Source organism: Ranitomeya imitator, chromosome 9, assembly GCF_032444005.1.
Source record: "Ranitomeya imitator isolate aRanImi1 chromosome 9, aRanImi1.pri, whole genome shotgun sequence".
In the NCBI taxonomy this organism is placed as follows: Eukaryota; Metazoa; Chordata; class Amphibia; order Anura; family Dendrobatidae; genus Ranitomeya; species Ranitomeya imitator.
In genome coordinates, this window is record NC_091290.1 from 117900370 (window position 1) to 117920282 (window position 19913).

At 43.7% G+C, this 19913-nt stretch overlaps 1 protein-coding gene across 1 annotated transcript in view; it reads right to left on the reverse strand.

Annotated features, from left to right (window-relative positions):
• The window catches only part of LPCAT2 (lysophosphatidylcholine acyltransferase 2), a 51667-nt gene that overhangs the window by 7999 nt on the left and 23755 nt on the right, over nt 1-19913 (reverse strand). Inside the window, exons 8-13 of the mRNA XM_069738596.1 lie at nt 18921-18955; nt 7281-7335; nt 7076-7158; nt 5622-5747; nt 4705-4858; nt 2624-2722 (exon numbers count right to left, since the gene is read on the reverse strand). Coding sequence (XP_069594697.1) covers nt 2624-2722; nt 4705-4858; nt 5622-5747; nt 7076-7158; nt 7281-7335; nt 18921-18955 — 552 coding nt within the window. The remainder of the gene's footprint in view (nt 1-2623; nt 2723-4704; nt 4859-5621; nt 5748-7075; nt 7159-7280; nt 7336-18920; nt 18956-19913) is intronic.

The window sequence follows — 19913 nt, forward strand, 5'->3', positions numbered from 1 at the left end:
AACAATGCCTAGACTGACCGCGGGTCTCCCCCCCAACCTGAACTTACAGCCCTCGGAAACACATATAAGGTTGTAAGCTCAGGGTAGGAAGGCCTGTAAACGTGCCCAGGGTGGTCATGTGTCCGATACCTTGGCACGCTACAAAGAAATGAGTGTTGGGGGTGTGCAGGTGTGACAGTCTTGCCTCCGGTACCGCAACCGTCCATTTTTATGTACTTGGTGCAGTACCACTCCATTTAACCCTTACAATCGGACCAATCATGTCCATTTTATGCACGACCAAACTGGTGAACAGATTACCGGTTATGCATTCTCCTTCGCCATCTTAAAATACTCCTTTACTAGAGATACAGCTTGCATTTTGTTCCCGGCAGCAGGTACAGCAAAAGGAATGAGGAGAAGTTGCAATTGCCTGCATTTTCCTTGGGGTACTGATGTGTCAATATGACCCTGACACCCCAAGTTCTTGCCTATTTTAGTCCCAGAGGCCACTTATAGAGACATTGCTCCCTGTTTCAGTACCCACAGCTACCTTGTTCCAAGGTTCTCTTCTTGCACCTCGAAATGCGTTGACTAAAAAACAGAAGTTTAATAATTTTCTGTAATTTGACATCTTCAATTAATCAGCAGCGTGGGAGGTATCCACAAATTCTCCAGATCCTGAAACTCATCGGTTTTGAGAACCTGTGGATCCACAGCAGCTGAACATCGACTTAGAAAAATATAATACCATGGATCGGGTTTGCATAATCTGACAAAAATACCCGTTATTGTTTGTCGGATAAGACCCTATTTGCGCTACTTTCTCCCTAGTGTTTTATCAATCCATTAAAGGAGGTTTTCGAAAAATGTTAGGAAAGCTGTCCACTATGACCATCAGCAATCCCAAAAACTGGGGTCCAGAACCACAAAAATTTATGAAGGCCCTGTCTTGAATGGAGAAGAGGCCTCCACTCCATTCATTGTCTATGGGTTTGGCAGAGAAAGCCAAGTACAGTGTTCAGCTAATTCTTCAGAGCCCCCTTTACTGGATGACAAAGCCCTGTTCTCAGAATCAATGGGGGTCCCAATGGTCAGAACCCTAGCAATCAGCTAAGTATTCCTATCCATTGGATAGTGGATAACTTACAATTTTGGGAAAACATTATTTATGGAATATCATAGAAAGAGGTTCTCCACTTAGGACTAGTGTTGAGCATTCCGATACCCAATACTTGCAGTATCAGCCGATATTTGCTGTATCGGAATTCCGATACAGAGTTCCGATATTTTTGTGATATCGGAAATCGGTATCGGAGTGTGCGGTGCGTATAGTTCCAAGGGTCTGGAGGAGAGGAAACTCTCCTTCAGGCCCTGGGATCCATATTAATGTAAAAAATAAAGAATAAAAATAAAATATATGGCTATACTCACCCCTCCGACGAACCCTGGCTGTCACCGCTGCAAGCGTCCGCCTCCGTTCCTGAGAATGCAGAGAGTGAAGGACCTTCGATGACGTCGCGGTCAGGTGACCGGTCACCTGATCGCTCACGTGACCGCTCACCTGACCGCGACGTCATCGAAGGTCCTTCATTCACTACATTCTCAGGAACGGAGGCGGACGCTTGCAGCGGTGACAGCCAGGGTTCGTCGGAGGGGTGAGTATAGCCATATTTTTTATTTTTATTCTTTATTTTTTACATTAATATGGATCCCACGACCTGAAGGAGAGTTTCCTCTTCTTCAGACCCTGGGAACCAACCAGGATACATTCCGATATTTGTGTCCCATTGACTTGTATTGGTATCGGAACTCGGTATCGGCGAGATCTGATATTTTGCCGGTATCGGCCGATATCGATACTTTCAAATATCGGAAGGTATCGCTCAACACTACTTAGGACACCTTATCAACCCTCCAAAGCATAGAGCCATGAAATGGTACAGAGGGAAATGTATGTATGGCTGGCTGCAACTTCCCTGATAAATAGTAACGGATTACTGGGGGTTTCAGATGCCGTATCGCTACGCCATTTTTATGGTGAGACGAGCCTTTATAATATGTTTCAAAGCTTTAGTTCTATTCTATTTCTTTTCTTCTCTAATACTATACTTTATTATCTTCTTATTTTACGATCCAACATCTACTGTCTGAGGGGGTCGAGAGGCACCATAAACACTAGATATTCGGCCAATCCAGCCTAATGTCCACACTTGCATTATGGGGTTAAACGTGGACAACGCTAAACGTAGAACTAAAGAACAAATTCACAATTGCCTAGTAAAATGGTTAAACGAAGAGTACAACCGAAATAGAAAATGTTTTGTGGGATATTAAAGAAAAATAAATAAATAAATAAATAGTCAGCTGAACTGAAGTCACCAATGCCAGGCAGCTGCCCGCAAAGCTGCCAAATTCACTAGATGCATCAAACACAGTTTTGATTTTATGATTTTTGCATTAATCACTGATGCAACTATAGAAAACAGAATAATGTATATTTCGGCTCTTCAATTTCAACCAAAACAAAAAAAATATGACCTTGGGGCAAGATGGGCACGCCTGCATCCACCTAAAGTCAATTATGTTTTATAGCTGGGAACTAGAATCGCAACCAGACTTATGAAATATTAAAACTGTGTACCTTAAATGCCATTTGGATGGTATCCTCCGAATTGGCAGGATTGCAGAGAATTGCTATGCCGATTACATACTCTCTGAAGTCTATTGTGCCATCTTTGTCCTGTACCAAAAAAAAAAAAAAAAAAAAGAGAAGACATTGAGAAACTATTGAGCTAAATAAAATTTTTGACATCATTTGTAACTCATTTTCAATACCCAACTGTCAGGTTTAGTTTTGGATTACAAGACGCACTTTTTCCCCCCCACATTAAGGAGGAAAGTGGGGATGCGTCTTATAATTCAAATATACCTTGCTGGCAGAAGTGCAGCGGGGTCCCAAGGTCACTGCTGGCGGAGGCAAGAGTGGGACGTTGCTGCAGGCCACAGGCTGGGAGCAGGTGGTGTTCGGAAGAGCACCGCTGCAGGTTTTCGATGGTGCGGGGCTATGCCAACATTTTGTGAAAGCCGATATCTCCATCTGCGCATGCGCCACCTTCGGCAGCCATTTTACTAGAGTCCACTGCGATGTAAACCATGGATGTGTGGGGGCTCTGGGCTTTCACAAAATGTCAGCGGATCCCCCGCACTACCAAACACCTGCAGCGTCGCACCTCCGTTCTGAACACCCCTTCCTTCCTGCCTGGGGTCCACAGAAACGCCCCGCTCTTGCCTCTGTCAGCAGTGACCCTGGGACCCCGCTCCACTGCAGCCGCCACCGAGGTGAGCTCTAAGACGCATGGATTATAAGAAGCACCACCAAGTTTTTTTCCTATTTTTCTCGCCAAAATTTGGGGTGCGTCTTATAATCTGGTGCATCTTATAAACAGCAAAACATGGTATCTCACTTTAAAATAACAGACACAATTCCTTTATAGTCTAACCCTGCAGTTATATTTTTTAAAGGGAATTTGTCGGCAGGTTTTTTCTGTGTAATCTGAGAGCAGCATGTGGTTGGAGCAGAGACCCTGATTTCGCCAATGTGTCATTTACTAGGCTTTATTTTTAAGTTTCTATAAAATCAGTGTTTTATCAGCAGATCATCATCACTACAGGACTAGGTGTCTCGTGCCTCCTAGTCCAACCACACCCCTACCACTGATTGGTAGCCTTATGCATAATGTACACAGAAAACAGCCAATCAGTGATGTGGGAGGGGTTACATATCTGCAGCAGAGAAAACTGTGATTGCATCACAACTGCTGCATCAGAGTGATTGTCCAAAGAAGAAAAGCCAAGTCCTGCATTGTGCCATCAGTCAAGCAACCTGAGACCATTAATCTGTGGGGGCTTCTCATCCATGGAGGGGGCTCACTAAACATCCTCCAAGAACAACTTCTTCCAACCATCCAGGAGCAAGGGTGGTGTTTCCTCCAGCATAATGAAGGCCATGTCACATGACAAAAAGTGATAACTAAGTGGCTCAATGAGCAAAACATTGACATTTTGGGTCCTTGGCCGCAAACTCCCCAGATCTCAAGCTTATTGAGAACCTGTGGTCAATCCTCAAGACGTGGGACGCAAAGATTACTCCAAAATTGTGATAAACTCCAAGCACCGATTAGGGGAGAATGGATCATCGGTCAGGATTTAGCCCAGAAGCCGATATGCAACCACCAGGATGAAGAACAAAAAGTCTTGAGAAATAAGGGACAACGCTGTAGACATTGAGTCTTTGCAGAAACGTAATGTATTTGTCAGTAAAAGTTTAATAACTTATGAAATGCTGAGAATTGTATTTCAGTAACCACAGAAACAGTCGACTTAAAATCTAACAACATCAAAGCAGTAAACGGTGTGAAAATTAAAATGTGTGTCAGTCTCAAAACTTTTGGCCATAACTGAATGAACATGGTTGTAGTCAGTTTTCATTGAGACCACTAGAGGGCGCACACTGCCTGCGTTACACCGTGAGTTTACGATAAAGACACGCTTTGGCCATTACGTTAACTGCTTCCATCGGGGCCTTGAGGCTTAGATCTGACTATTGTATAGTAGGAAATAATCAATACATAATTTTCCACGTGGTTATTTTTAGTGCCCAAAAATTACCTCCCTAAATGGTGACATTACATGCATTACTCTGTTATAGGACATTACACATACCCGATCAAACAGCGCAAACAGCTCCTTCAGTACATCGGAAATCGGCAGCTTAAGATGATCAGCAAACTCTTCAATCCCAATTCTTCCTCCTTTTGATAGGTCAGCAATGGATGCGTACTTCTCTAGCTGTTTCTGAAAATTGTCCCATTTTAAGCTTAAAAAAAAAAAAAAAAGATATATATAAGAGTTATAAATACAGACAAAATAGCGAGACATTTCTATAGAGTAAGTTTGAGTTTCTAGCCTTATTCAAAGGGAATCTGTCAGCAGGTGTTTCCTATCCCATGTGATAACAGCATGGTGTAGCGGCTGAGACCCTGATTCCAGCGATATGTCACTTACTGGGCTGCTTGCTACACTTTTGATTATATCAATGGTTTTATCTACTGCAGCTCTGAATGCTGATCCCTGAATAACCCCGCCCACACCTCTGATTGGCAGCTGTGTTGACTGAATAGGCAGAAAGCACCAATCCGTAGTGGGGGCGGGGTTTTATAGAGCTCATTAATGTCGAGAACTACCTGGCGGCACGGTTACTAGTCCTGTAGTGATGACATCACTGTTCTATCAAAACAAGCAGCCCAGTAAGTAACACATCGCTGGAATCCAGGTCTCCCTCTTTATATCATGCTGTTCTCAGATTAGGTGGCAAAAACTTGTGTCAGATTTACTTAAAAAAGTTCAAGTATTAAATAGAAAATGTAAAAGATCGCCATTATCCATGGGAAAAGTTGCAGCTAGGTAAAAATTGGGTAAGAGCCTCCGACACTTCTATATGATCCTTTTTAAAGCGGATACATTTTGATCAATCTTAATTTGCATATCTAAATAATAATCCTATGTAATAGTGGATAATTTATGAATAATAATATGTCAGAAGGTTTCACATGATTGTGCATATGAATTATGAATCTCACTTTAACTTTCTGCTGATTTTTGTGAATTCCACAAGGCCGGCCTCCATAGGCAATGTCAGGTCTCTGGCGGTTAACATTAGTCTGCAGTCTTCATAGGTATGATCGGTCACTGGCATTCCAAGAGATCTACAAGGCAAGAAATGTACATACATATAATATATCCAGTACATATTTTTTTTGATTTATATTTTTGCAGTGGAATAACACAGCTGGAGACAAAGAACCATTTCCCGTAATAACAAAAAGTTCAAAAGAATAAAAACTTTAGCATCTAAACAGAAGGCTCCTCAGCAACTTTGACTTTTGAGATGGAAAAAAGCCGCCCATTAACAGATTTCACAAAACAAACGAAATAGATCTATTGGACCTGATAATGATGCTTTATTCACCCGTGTCAGAATGACTGAGAGTTCACTTCATGCTCTGTCTGACTGACAGCTCCTCAGTGTCCCTCCTCCCTGCTGAGATCTCACACTGTTCAGTACAAGCTGCAGCTGTCAGTCAGGCTGGATGAGAAGAACTTGAATACATTTTGACTCGTGATTTATTTTCCTGTGTAGATGGAATCATAAAATGGTCATCTTCATAATCTTGGTGGTTCGGCCATTCTGACATGGAGTTTGAAAGTAAATACATTAGCTTCATCAGGTCTAAGAGCGATTTAATAATGGATACAGCTTGTGTTGTAAAATCTGGTGACAAATCCACGGATTTTATTCTGGAGGTCATTAAAGAAGTTGTCCAGGAAGATTTTATTATTATTTTTTTTTTTTTTTTATAATGTGCCTAAAAACTAACAGGTAGAGACAATTACCTGCCATTGACTGCTCCTGTCAGCGATTCAGATGCTCCACATCAGCAGGGCTGCTCTTCTTCCAGGCTGCTCTCCCTACAGGGCCATGACTCCCGGTGTCGTGCCGATTGACAGCTGGCTTCCCACAGTCAAGCAGCGGGGAGCCGACAGTCAATCAGCACATCATCTGTCACCCACTGTCAGAGGAAAGGAAGCCACCTCCTGTTGATCAGTAAAAGCCACTGAATCACCAGCAGGAGCGGTCTGTGACCCCTCTGTGTCAGGAGACATCGGCGCCGGGAACAAACAGGCAGATAGGTAGCAACTTCCAGCTTGTTGGTTCTTAGGCACATTATTAAAAAAAAAAAACTGGATAACCCCCTTTAAAATTTGGGAAACAACAACTTTATATAGTTATTTTTGCTACTTTTACACAAGACAAACACTTGGAAAAAATTCCTTATGTCTAATCACATTTTAAGATTTATAGTATTTTTATTGTTCTTTCAATGCAGAAAATAAAACTTGTTTTTTGTGCAGGATTTCTGGTGGTCGGGCCGACATTTTTCATACATTTATCAACTACTACAGTGAATGGATGAGGAACATTATTCACGGAATAACCCTCTTAATCAACACAGTCATAGAGGTGGACCAATACCGTGCCATAACACTCCGAACATTGTTTGCATAGAGAAAATAATCTTTCTTCTCCTCTTCAGAGGGAACATAAACAGGCAGAAACTAAAAGATAAAATCAAAATAATAAATCAGCAATCATTTACTAAATCCAATTAAAAAAAAAAAAAAAAAAAAAAAGTGACTCGAGAACTATAACAATCAGAGACTTTTTCGGCTTTTCTTACCTCCACTTCTACATTGGTACAGACTTGACACACGGTCATGAGTAGAAGTTTTGGCCTGAAAGTTGTAAATAGAAACAAAGATCAAGAAGAAATAATTTTTGGTGTAATAATTAATTTCCCAATAAACAGTACTATTTACACAATGGCATTAAAAGATAAGCTGTCAGCGGGATTTTACCCCCTGACACCTCAAACTATTATATGTGCATGTAGGTCTTTCAAGGACAAGCCCAGTAATCCCTTTACGTTTCCAGTCCATTCCTCTGTTACTGAGAAACCATCCTTTGCATTGATATGCAAAGCAGGCCGAAGAGCTATTGGAGATCTGAAGCCTCTGTCACTCCAGCTCTATTCCCTGCCCAGCGCCATCTCCTCCTACTTGTCTGACAGTTCCTTTGTCTGAAGTCACACAGCATAGAGGCTGTCGGGCAAGCAGAAGAAGGCAGTGTTGGGTAACGAATAGAGCTGGAGTGACAGAGGCGTCAGATCTACAAAAGCTTTTCATCCTCCTTTGTATATCAGTTGTAGTGCACCAGTAACACTGTACGCAGTGAAGTGGCAGTGACCCACAAAGTTCCAACATAAAATCTCTTTAATGTGTTACTTCACACAATGTTAATGTCCATTTCTCATAGGTGTATAACATTCATGTTTAGTTCACATAAACACAGCACTACATAGTACACGGCATCTTTCAAGTCACAGTCCCTAAACACGCCGGACTTCCCTGTGTCCCGTTTCCATGGGGCAACTGCACGCCGTATCAAGGTCTCTTACACACAGCTTTACTTCATTAGTTTGCAGCCCCTAAACACACTGGACCTCTCCTTGTCCAATAACCGTGGGTGACCACACGCCGTGTCAATGTCTCTTTCACTCACAGCTTTACTCACAACTTCTCCATTGGTTTGCTGCCACTAAACACACTGGTCCTCCTCGGACCAGTCCCCATGGGTGGCGACAGCGCTGGTATCTGTGGATGCCAGGCGTCTCAGCTCCCCTGGCTGCTTGGCTCCGCTCTGTCCTGTGTCATCGCACACAAAGCTCCGCAGAGCCTCTTGCTCTGATACAAACACCAGCCAGACACTGAATCTGACCCTGACACACTCAAACTCTCTACTTTTAAACAAACAAACCTGTGGCCTCAAGTGACATGGAAATCCGGGCTGGAAATTAAAGGGATTTTTCCCTACCTGTCTCGGAAGCTAGCATTTCCAAGACTACACCTTATTTATTATTATATTTAACCTGCATTGCAGTCACAGTTATGCCCGTGACTCCCATGCATGCCTATGGCCTTCATACACCTCCATGCATATCCTGGGGAGACTACAGAGCGACCCCTACCTGTGACATCGGTCACTGCTTCACCATTGCAATCACAGCTACACCTATGACTGCAATACCCCCTCATGGCCTCACTAAGCTTCCATGCACATTCTGGGGAGCACAAACAGTGACCCCTACCTGTGACACGAATCACTGCCTCACAATACAGACACTGATTTATCAGTAACAGAGCAATGGACTGGCCATTTAAAGGTGTTGCTGGATTTGTCTTTGAAAGAGCTACATGCACATATACATATAGTTTAGGGACTAAAATCCTGCTGGAAAAGTGGTTCAACCCCGACTCAGAATGCACTTCCCTTAGATGCCATTCATCTATGGGTCAGCAAGAGTAACAAGTCAAACTGACCACTGTCACCTTTACCAGTAATATACACCCATGAAAAAAAAAAGTACACCCTCTTTGAATTCTATGGTTTTATGTATCGGGACATAATAAAGAAAGACATCTGCATCACATCCGGTTCCAGGATGCATAGTGTCAGGAGGCGTGACCAGAGGAACGTCACCTCTCATTCTATAGTTACTTTGTTAATGCGTACCACTTGAAAGCAAGATTGGAACACACCAAGACGTCACATCCGGTTCCTGACACACCGATCATGGAGGTGCCATCAGAAGCACATCCTCTCCTGTCTAAATAGAACATTATAGTGCTTAGTGATGTGTGGTAGTTCTCCGTTAGTTTGGTGCTGAAATAGTAACTCCGTCCTGCTTCTAGACCTACTTCTTGAAAGGCTTTCTTTAGAAATTTATCCGTGAAACCGTTTTGTTGGAAACTGGTTTTCAAATCATCAGATTGTTTTTGTTATTTTAAAGTAAGTGTCATCAGAGCAATACATGAGAATCCACAGGTACTGACCTGATGGTTAGTCCAAAGTCTGGACAATTATATAAAACCAGTTCTAGTACCATGTGGGTTGAGTATCACACCCAATCTAGGCTGTATATACACTGTATAAGAACCCCACTTTCACTAATTGCTGGGAGAGAGAAGTGACCAGTAGCTCCCTCCGACTTATGGGATTGCTTCTGGAGGATGAAAAGCCCACCCTTTCCTCCCTTAGTGGTAAATTAAAAGAGCAAATCGAGATTACGAAGAAATTTTCTCAGAACATGACTTCGGGACAAAGGAGGCCAAGTTGCAGAATGAATTAGAATGGTTCCAGTCTCATCTTAAAGGCAGAAAACACAAGCAGTGTATGAGAGATTTGCAGTTTAAAGCATATTCAGTGCTAATTAGTAAAAACGTACATCCAAAACCAGAAACGGACCTGTCCGACAGATATAGAAACATCGGATAATGAATATGGGTATAAATGTCAGAAAGGTAGAAGCAGGTGACGTGGTATAGGTCATGATTTCTTTAGAGGCACAGAGACTGCAAACACCATAGAGAAACCATTTTTTAGAGTCAACATTCACTCTCAAACCAGCAGTATGTTTTGGGTCATTGTCTTGTTGGAAGGCCAACCTCCATCCCAGTCTCAAATCACTAACAGACTGAAACAGGTTTTGCACTATCCATCTTCCCCTCAACTCTGACCATTTTCCTTGTCCCTACTGCCAAAAAAATAAATAAATATCGTAGTTACTTACCGATAACGGTATTTCTCTGATCCCATGACGGCACCATGGAGAGAGAGGGATCCGCCCTCAGGGACAGGAAACCCACAGGTTAAAAAGGCGGGACCTCTCCTCCACCTCAGTTTGGTTTACAGAGCCTTGCAGGGAATTTCTGCTGTAACTTAATTTGTTATTATACACACAAAAAAACATAACTATACATTTATAACTTATATAAGCTCTTTTTTTTTTTTTTTATTATGCACACCTCGTGACTTAAAATATTAGTAGTGTGGACACCCATACGTGAAGGGAGGGAATATACAGGTGCCGTCATGGGATCAGAGAAATACCGTTATCGGTGAGTAACTACGATATTCTCTTACCCCATGACGGCACCACGGAAAGAATTTGAAAGAATGAGTATCTAGGGTGGGACTACTGCCTCAAGAACTCTCCTACCAAAAGTTAAGTCTGAGGGAGAGGATAGATTAAGCTGATAGTGCTTAAAGAATGTAGAGGGGGAAGACCAGGTGGCTGCTCTACATATTTGATCTATTGATGCTCCACCACGTTCTGCCCAAGAGGTTGCCACCGACCTGGTTGAATGGGCCTTAATTGTGTCTGGATCTTGTTCCCCGGATGAGGCCTTTCTCTAATCCTTTTTGAAGAAATTCTAGAATTTCTTGAATTGGGATTTGATCTGATAGGATAACCCCTGAAGTGGAGAGGAACTTTTTCCAAACTTTACCGTACGCTCTGGTGGTTATTGGTTTTCTACTGGCCAGCAGGGTAGAAATTAGATTAGAAGAAAAACCCCTTTTTGTTAACAGTTCCCTTTCAAAAGCCAGGCCGTCATATGCCCTGAAAGTTCCGTCCGGCTTCGTTCGAAGAAAAAGCGGAGAATAAAACCCCCTCTTCTCTTCTTGTTGCGGAACTTCCTGTATGACTTTCTTTTCCAGAAGGCTGAGAACTTCTCTCTGGATACTTAGTTGCTCGATCTCCGACTTTCTTTGTGGTGTAACTACAAACTGATTGTGCGGTATTGTGTGGAAAATTAGTTTTAGGCCCGTCTTTATGATGTTTAAAGTCCAGGCACTTCCAGAAATTTTTTCCCAGGTTTGAAGAAAGTGGGTCAGTCTCCCTCCTACCTGGGGCGCACCCTCATTGTGGTTGTTTTTTATTATATGGTTTGTTAAACATGAAACCTCCTCTTTTAAATTTTCTGTCTTCCCACCCCTCTTTTTGTTTTTTTGGGGGGCGCCTTTGTGTGAACCTTCTCCCTCGAAAGGGCCGCCTAGGGACTGATTTAGGAATCCTGGAAAGGTTTTCTTTTTATCGACCGCTTTTTCGAGGACATCATCTAGGGTGGGACCAAACAAATATTCACCTTCACACGGTATGGAACACAACTTGGCTTTAGTTTGCAGGTCCCCCGGCCAGCACTTCAGCCATAGTGCTCTCCTAGCCGCATTTGAGAAAGAAGCTGATCTTGCCGTCAGCCTAACCGAGTCTATTGAGGCATCTGCTAAGTATGCCGCGGCACCTCTCATTGCTGACACGGAATCTAATATAGACTCTCTCGGAGTTTTATTCTTTAATTGAGTCTCTAAATGATCCAGCCAGACCATGAGCGCTCTAGCTGTGCAAGTAGCAGCTATACCGGGTTTTAGCCCCCCGCTGGCGGCCTCCCAGGAACCCTTTAAGAAGACATCGGCCTTCTTATCCATAGGATCCTTGAGGGTCCCCATATCCTCAAAAGGCAGGGCGAATTTTTTAGAGGCTTTCGCAATGGCGACATCTAGTTTTGGCGCTTTTCCCCATGAGGCGCAGGCTGGGTCATCAAATGGATATTTTCGTTTGGGTGTTAACAGTACTTTTTTGTCCGGTCTCTTCCACTCCTTTTTTATTAGGGCTTGTATTTTTTCGTTTAATGGGAACACCCTGTACTTCTTTTGTTCCAGGCCACTAAACATAAGATCTTGCACAGATTTTTTGGAACGAGTATCTGCCAGACCCATAGTCACCCTAACCATTTTTACCAGCGCATCCGTTTCATCTATTGGGAAACAGTTGCGGCCGCTTTCTGAAGATGCGGAGGAGGACTCTGAAGCTGTAGAGCTATCTGAATCCTCACTCTTGCTATCTCCCTCGCTGGAGCTGTAATCTGGAGTTTTTTCTTTACGTTTTCTCTTACGGTTTTTTATGCTTTTTAGTGCGTCTGCCACTTGGGTTTTAATTAGGTCTTTCAGTTCAGACGTGAAACTCGGAGTCTCTTCATTAATGGTGTTCTTAATACATGACGCACAGAGTTTTTTAACCCATGATTCCGGCAAGTCTGCTGAACAAAGCGGGCACACTCTATGTTTACTTTTCCCCTGGCATTTCTTTCCCGGTTCAGGTCTTGAGGATGCCTCCTCCACTTGAACCACTGTCTCCCTCCTGGATCCACCAGAGCCTCTGCTGCGCTGGGATCCTGAGCTGCTGCGGTGTGTAGGTTTTCGCGAAGAACGGCGCTCCTTCGGGTTTTTTGTCACAGGGGCCTGTGAAATTTCTTCCACCGACTGCTCTATTCCACTCATGGTGGTGTCTTCTGAGCAGCGGTATGCCCCTTCTCTTCTGGCTATATACTAACAGTGAAGACACAAAAGAGAATAGTAAAACCAAAAACACTCAGTTTGAAAAAATGTTGCAGTAATCCGCAAGTGCTAGTAAAAGATGTAAAAAACAGGGTATTTGGTTGATACGTTTTTTGCAAAAAATGTATACTAAGCTGCTCTACCAATCTTCACGGTATACCCTTATCAGAGCAGTCCTAACTAATGTATGCAATCCCTATCTGATGTATTTAAAAACCTGATCATCTGTATATAACCTGTGTGAACAGGGTTCAGAGAGGAAAAATCCATGTGTGCATACAGGGTAGAACAGCTTTTGTGCAGATAGCCCAAGAGGAGTGGTGGAACTCCCCAGTCTTGTAGACACAAGAGAACAATTATGGAAACAGGAACACATGGGCTACTTGCACAGTGAACAAGTCTGTATGATCATGTTCACACACCACCAAGAAACCGGTTTCTTGGTGGTGTGTGAACATGATCATACAGACTTGTTCACTGTGCAAGTAGCCCATGTGTTCCTGTTTCTATATACTAACAGTGCGGCGCAAGGCGACTTCCGGATTACCCAGAGGTCCCCTGCGTCGCCCCGGAAGTGACCCCCGCACCTGCGCAGTAAGTCGCGCCAGCCTCGCGCGCGCTCCATTAGCCGCCGGCTTCACAGAAGGGACGGAAGGATCCCCGCAGCCGCCGCTGCCCATACCAGAGCCTCCTGTTGGTGACCGGCGTCACCCCCTTCTTTGAGCTCCGTCAGACCGGCGGTTTCCCAGGTAACCGCCGCTACCTATTACCGGCTGATTTGTAGGAAAGAGAAGCAGACTTGCTCCTCTTCACTGCTTCTTCTCCACACATACCAACAGGGCCCGCCGACCCCGGAATGTGTCCTCAGGGAGGATATCCACCCGGAACCGCGGCAGGGCCCCCCGCTGCCTGAATTCGGTCCGATGGTCCCTGGAATCCCGCGACGAACGGTGAGCTGTGGGTTCCCCGTCAGGGACAGGAAACCGAACTGAGGTGGAGGAGAGGTCCCGCCTTTTTAACCTGTGGGTTTCCTGTCCCTGAGGGCGGATCCCTCTCTCTCCGTGGTGCCGTCACGGGGTAAGAGAAATCCCCACAGCATGATGCTACCATCACCATGTTTCACTGTGGGGATGGTGTTCTTTGGGTGCTGAGCTGTGCTGGTTGGTGCCAAATATAGCAGTTACTTTGGTGGCCAAAAAGTTCAATTTAGGTCTCATGTATAATGATGCGGTAGCACCGTACGCAGTGAAGAGGCAGTGATCCACAAAGTCCAAACACAAAAGTCTCTTTAATGTGTTACTTCACACATAAAGGTGCATAGAATGTTATAGTACACGTCATCAAAGTTCAATACAAACAGTCGCATCTCGTCCCAGTGCCCGTTTCATAGCACTACACATCATATGGTTTTTAGATTGCAGTCCCTAAACACGCCATATTACAGTCTACAAACATAGCTTCACAAGTTGCAGACACTACACACGCCAGTCCTCCTCTGACTAGTTCCCGTGGGTGTCCGTACACAGCCCAGGATATCCTCCGGATAGCAGCCGGGCAACATATCTACCTGTTTGCAATCGTTACACAAGCCAGTCCTCTTTCGGGCACAGGACATCCACCTCCGGGCACAGGACTGTCCACATCCGAGACCAGTTACCATGGACGACTTGCAATGCTGTATACGCTGCGGGTGCCAGACTATTCAGCTGCCATAGCTGCTGCCTCTGCTGGCCTATGCTGCTTCACACACAGCCAACGCTCTGCAGGCCTCTGCTCTGAACAACAGCACACACCAGACTGACACTAATGTTGCACCTGACACACCCATACCCCTTACTGCAGGGTTTTTAACAAACAAACAAACATGGAAAACCCGGACCGGTAATCCGTGACGGCCATGCACATCTATGGACTTCATCCGTCTCCATGCACAACCTGGGGAGAACACACTGCGACCCCTACCTGTGACACCAGTCACTGCCTCACACATGTGACCACAGCACCTTTCTCCATACATTTATGGAGTCTCACACATGTATTTTGGCAAACTCAAAATGAGTCTTACAATTTGTGCGTGTAAGTAAAGGCTTTTTTCTACCGAATTTTCCATAAAGACCACCTCTATGGAATGTATGGCTTATTATGGTCGTATGGACAGATACTCCAGTCTCTGCGTGGGAACTCTGCAGCACCTTCAGGGTCACCAGTGGTCTCGATGTTGCCTCTTAGATTAATGCCCTCCTTTGCCGGACTGAGTATTGGTAGGCGGCCCTCTCTTGGCAGGTTTGTTGTGGTACCATGTTCTTTCCGTTTGCTGATAATGGATTTAATGGTTCTCCAGGTAATCAGAGATTGGGATATACAGTCATTTTTTCTTTTATACAGTATAACCAAACCCTGCTTTGTGCTTCTCAACAACTTTGTCCATGACTTGTTTTGAGATCTCCTTGGTCTTCATGGTCTTGCTTAAATGTGTTGCAGCCGCTGTTGCTTTTCAGAAGAAGTAAAGTGTATATGCAGCGCCTCATAGTCCTTGTCGTTGCAGTAATGTCGCTCTGCCACTAAGGGGAGTGATGTTATGTCTGATTGCACTAAAGGAGTTCACCTGACCAGGTATCACAGTCACATTACACTTTACACTCCGGCCACCAGGGGGAGCAAAAGGCTCTATGTATTAGGCCACTCTCACACTCTGGTAAAACTGGGGGTTGGACAGTAAGTTAGGCAGAACGCAGCCTGGGAGAGCTCCAGGGAGGACCTGTCAGAAGTGGGAATCTGGCAGTTACCTAGCAGAAAGGACAGATTGTTACGGAGCCGCGCCTGCACTACCTTGCGGCGGCATCTCAAGGAAGGACACGAAGCGAAGTATATTGTGGAGAAGTGAGAAGCAGGATCAAAGTACGAAGGAGATAGAACCAGAAGGAGTCGTGTCCCTAAGACTGCGGCAACATCCTTCTGAGGCGCGTAGCCGGTGGCCGGAGCACCGAGGAAGTAACAGACTCCACGCATTACTTCAAACAGCGGCAGGACATTTGATTACAGGTTGGCTGTCTGACTTAAATCACCTACACGGACATAGGAGGCAATCGTGGGAGAGGGGCATCTCTAGGGTCCCAGAATAACTCCAGGCCTACCTGTCATACGGGTTCTTCCTATCCATATTATCTGGGGGACAGAGAGAGAAAGAACAGATACGACATTTGCGAGGACTATCCCGTGGTGCTCAGCAGGGAAGGACTACAACACACAGGCGCTAGAAGGTAGACACTGATCCCCACCTGAAAAGGGAACTCTGGATGTGCCTTCGGACCGGCCGGACTCAGCCAGCCCTGTTAGCAGTGCTCTGGATTGCGGATCCCGAAGTCTTCAGTAAAAAGGTAAAGAGACTGCAACCCTGTGTCCTCGTTATTCCTTGCACCTTGCACCACGCACCATCACCTGTCATTGGACGCCCCTTAGCAGGGTCACGGACCGGGTCTAGCCACCGTCACAACCCCGGACCAAGTACCCCGTGGCCCTGTGTCTGGGGGCGCTCTATATATAATGACAGACCATGTGACACTTAGATTGCACACAGGTGGACGTCGATTCACTAAGCATGGGACTTATGAAGCTAATTGCTTGCACGCAGAATTGAAAATTAACCAGTTTTTTGACGAAAAACCGCATAACAACGGTTTCTCACCCCCCTTACTTGCCCGACCTAGCCCCCTGCGACTTATTCTTATTCCCAAGAATGAAGAAAAACCTAAAAAGGGAAAGCGTTTTCAGGATGTAGAAGAGGCGAAGAAAAAAAATAGCTGGAGACACTTAACAGCATTAGTTCAGAAGAATATAAAAAAGGTTTCAACCAATGGAAAACCATTGGGACAAGTGCAGATCATCTAATGGATGGTATTATGAAGGGGATTAAGTTTTTCAAGAGGTTATCTCGAATTTAAAAAACTTAAATAATTCTAGTTTTTTGTGGGTACCCCTCGTGTAACTTTCTTTACCCCACAAACTTTGTGCCAGAGTGGTTGTTTGCACAGTGCAGATGGAGGTTTTCCTTTTGGATGTATGAATATGTGGCGAGTTCCCCTGATGAACCTTAGCTGGAGAAACACGTTGGAAACACAGAATAACTATGGTAGAGCTAAGGTAGATCTGAAGCCTCCGTCACTCCAGCTCTATTCCCTAGCCTGGAACGGCCTTCTCCTGCATGACTGACAGCCTCTATGCTGCAAGACTCCAGGCAAAGGAGCTGTCAATCAAGCAGGAGAATCATAACAGTTTGTGTTATATAACTTTTATATTGCATGTCATTCTGAAGACTTTATCTTTGGTTTTTGGGGGGGCACGCACTCCACACGCATACACACAAAAAAAATTGCCGACCCCTGATCTATAGGGTTAATATGTATTAACATTTCATAACAAGTTCTAACAAGTGTGAGAGCTCTGAAAATGTTATTTATAAAAAAAAAAAACGGCAAAACCGGCAATGAAATAAAGCTGGATGGCAGCCAGAACCGAGGATTGAGTGAAAAATCTGAGATCAGATCCCGACTGCTAATATTGTACAATTATATACCATCTTCCGTAAAGCATGATTATTTTTTTTTTCCCCAATAAAATTTAATACATTTATAAATTTATTTTTTCCATTTATAATGTCGAATGTAAATCTAGACATGTTGTAATATAGGTTAAAAAAAAACGAAACAGCAGTACTGTACTAACACGTGATGTGTAAGTGTCTGCTATAATCCGCCATCCAGAAAATATTTGTTTAAAGGGGTTATCCAACTAATAACTTATCACTAGTCCAACGGATAAGTGATAAATGAATAATGACTGGGGGTCTAACTGCATAGACCCCACCAATACCAAGACCAGGACCCAAAAATGCTCATTGATCATACCCTTTGAATAGACGTCATAGCCCTACCAGAATAAAATTAAAAAGTTACTAAAAACTGTCATTTTTTCCATTAATGTGCCCAACAAGTTATGAAAGATTGCTACTGCCATCGTTAGGCAATTTGACTTCTTTCCTTGTCCAAAAATATGATCAAAAGTAGCCTCCAACCCCCGATCTTTGACCAGGAATTTCTCATTCTTGTGCTACTTCAGTATTCCATGTCTATGGAAGTAGGACTCAGGTGCACGATGTGTAGTCTCTAGTGATGAACGAGCGTGACGGGATAAGGTGTTATCTGCTCATGCTCGGGGGCTAACCGAGTGTTTTCGGCATGCTCGAAAAATATGTTCGAGTCCCCGCGGCTGCATGTCTTTTGCAATTTTTTTATTTATTTTTTTTTTAAACACAGGAAATTGTATTTGGTATTGTAAATTTTAATAACCCCTGACGTATAAAATCAAAATTGGATACAAAAAAAATTTTGTAAACATTTTTTTACAGTAATTTTGTAAAATCACAACAAAATTCATGCATTTTTCCGCACTGGCGCAAAAAGAAAAAATTTGGACGCGGGTGGTGAATGCAACCTTAACTGGCTTAGATTCATGCCGCTGTGCCAGCCTCTGATTCATAGCGCCATGCCTGAATGCAGGAAGCATTATTACCTTGGGATCAACACGCCCATGAGGTGCCATCCTTTCTGCAGACAGAATTCATACTTTAACTACATAGACAAGGAGTACAGATGTTGCACAATAAGAAAAGCCTGGAGGAAGCTCGGGGGTTGGAGGCCTCTTTTGATCATATTTTTCGATCAGGAAAGAAGTTAATCACAAACTTTTGCAACTTACCATGGTGAGCGCAACATTGAAAAATAAAAAAAAGTTTAGTTACTCTGTAAAAAACGATGTAAGTTTTCTTTACTGCGATAGTATGCAGCAAAATACAGATGTGGGGCGAGGGTTTGCCAGAACAGGCAGCTGCATAGGGCACTTAATTGAGAATGCAATTATGTGTTTGAAAAAAAACCAACAACGTTTTGCCTTGAAAGATGTATTTCCAATGGCGGAAGGATATAAATATATTTTAACTAGTCCATTATACGATCATAGTGTATTGTATGCCTAAATTTATGTAGAAAACCCGATTATGTGCTGTTACCTTCTACAACTCGAAACTTACACAGTGTATCCCTGCCAAGTCCAGGTGACCGTGTCCTATTGGAACAAGATAGGAATTTTCATCATAGTAGAATTCATAATACATTTTCAATGTTATAGATCAGTGTTCCCCAAGTCCGGTCCTCAAGAGCCACCAACGGGTCATGTTTTCAGGATTTCCTTAGTATTGCACAGGTGATGGAATTATTGCCTGTGCAATACTAAGGAAATACTGAAAACATGACCTGTTGGTGGCTCTTGAGGACCAGACTTGGGGAACACTGTTATAGATCATGATCCTAGGTGCCATTATAGGGGAGGGTACATCAAATGTTCTTCAGTCTGAATAAATTTGCTCCGAATCTGAAGTGATCCCTGCAAGCTTCAAAACATAATAAACAGAGGGCTGGAAAGGAGTTAAAAAATAATGAATGATTAGTTACCCACTTGCCCTAGAACGATCCCTCACTAGTCCTGCCACTGCAGGTCCCAGCCAAATCCTCCTCTCACTTCGGGGTTATTGGTCTTCTCTCTTTTGGTCTTCCACTCTTCTGGTCTTCGTTCTTCTTAAAAGGATCTTCTGGTGCCGACTAGTTCTCATGACCACATAAGGAGGTCTTGTCAGCTACAGAAGATCCTGGTAGAAAAATGAAGTCAAGACGAGCAGAAGACCAAAGATGACAAGACTGAGGGAAGGACTTCGAGTGTTACGTCATATCTTGCTTCGCACTCAAAGTGACTACGTCATGAGGAATTATTTACCGGAAGATCCAGGAAGAAGAACAAAGACAAGAAGAGTGGAAGTTCAAAAACAAGAAGAATGAAGCAAAGACGTGAAGTTAATATATCGGTAGGGAGTTGTGGCAGCAAGGCAGATGAGGGTCAGACCAAGGTCAAGTGGTCAATTATTTTTTTTTCTTATAAGGCTTTATGGCCCTATAAAATATCCAGCAAAATAGGGCAGGCTTGATTTACGAGAAATCTGACATTTTGCAGTAATTTTTTAACTAATTAA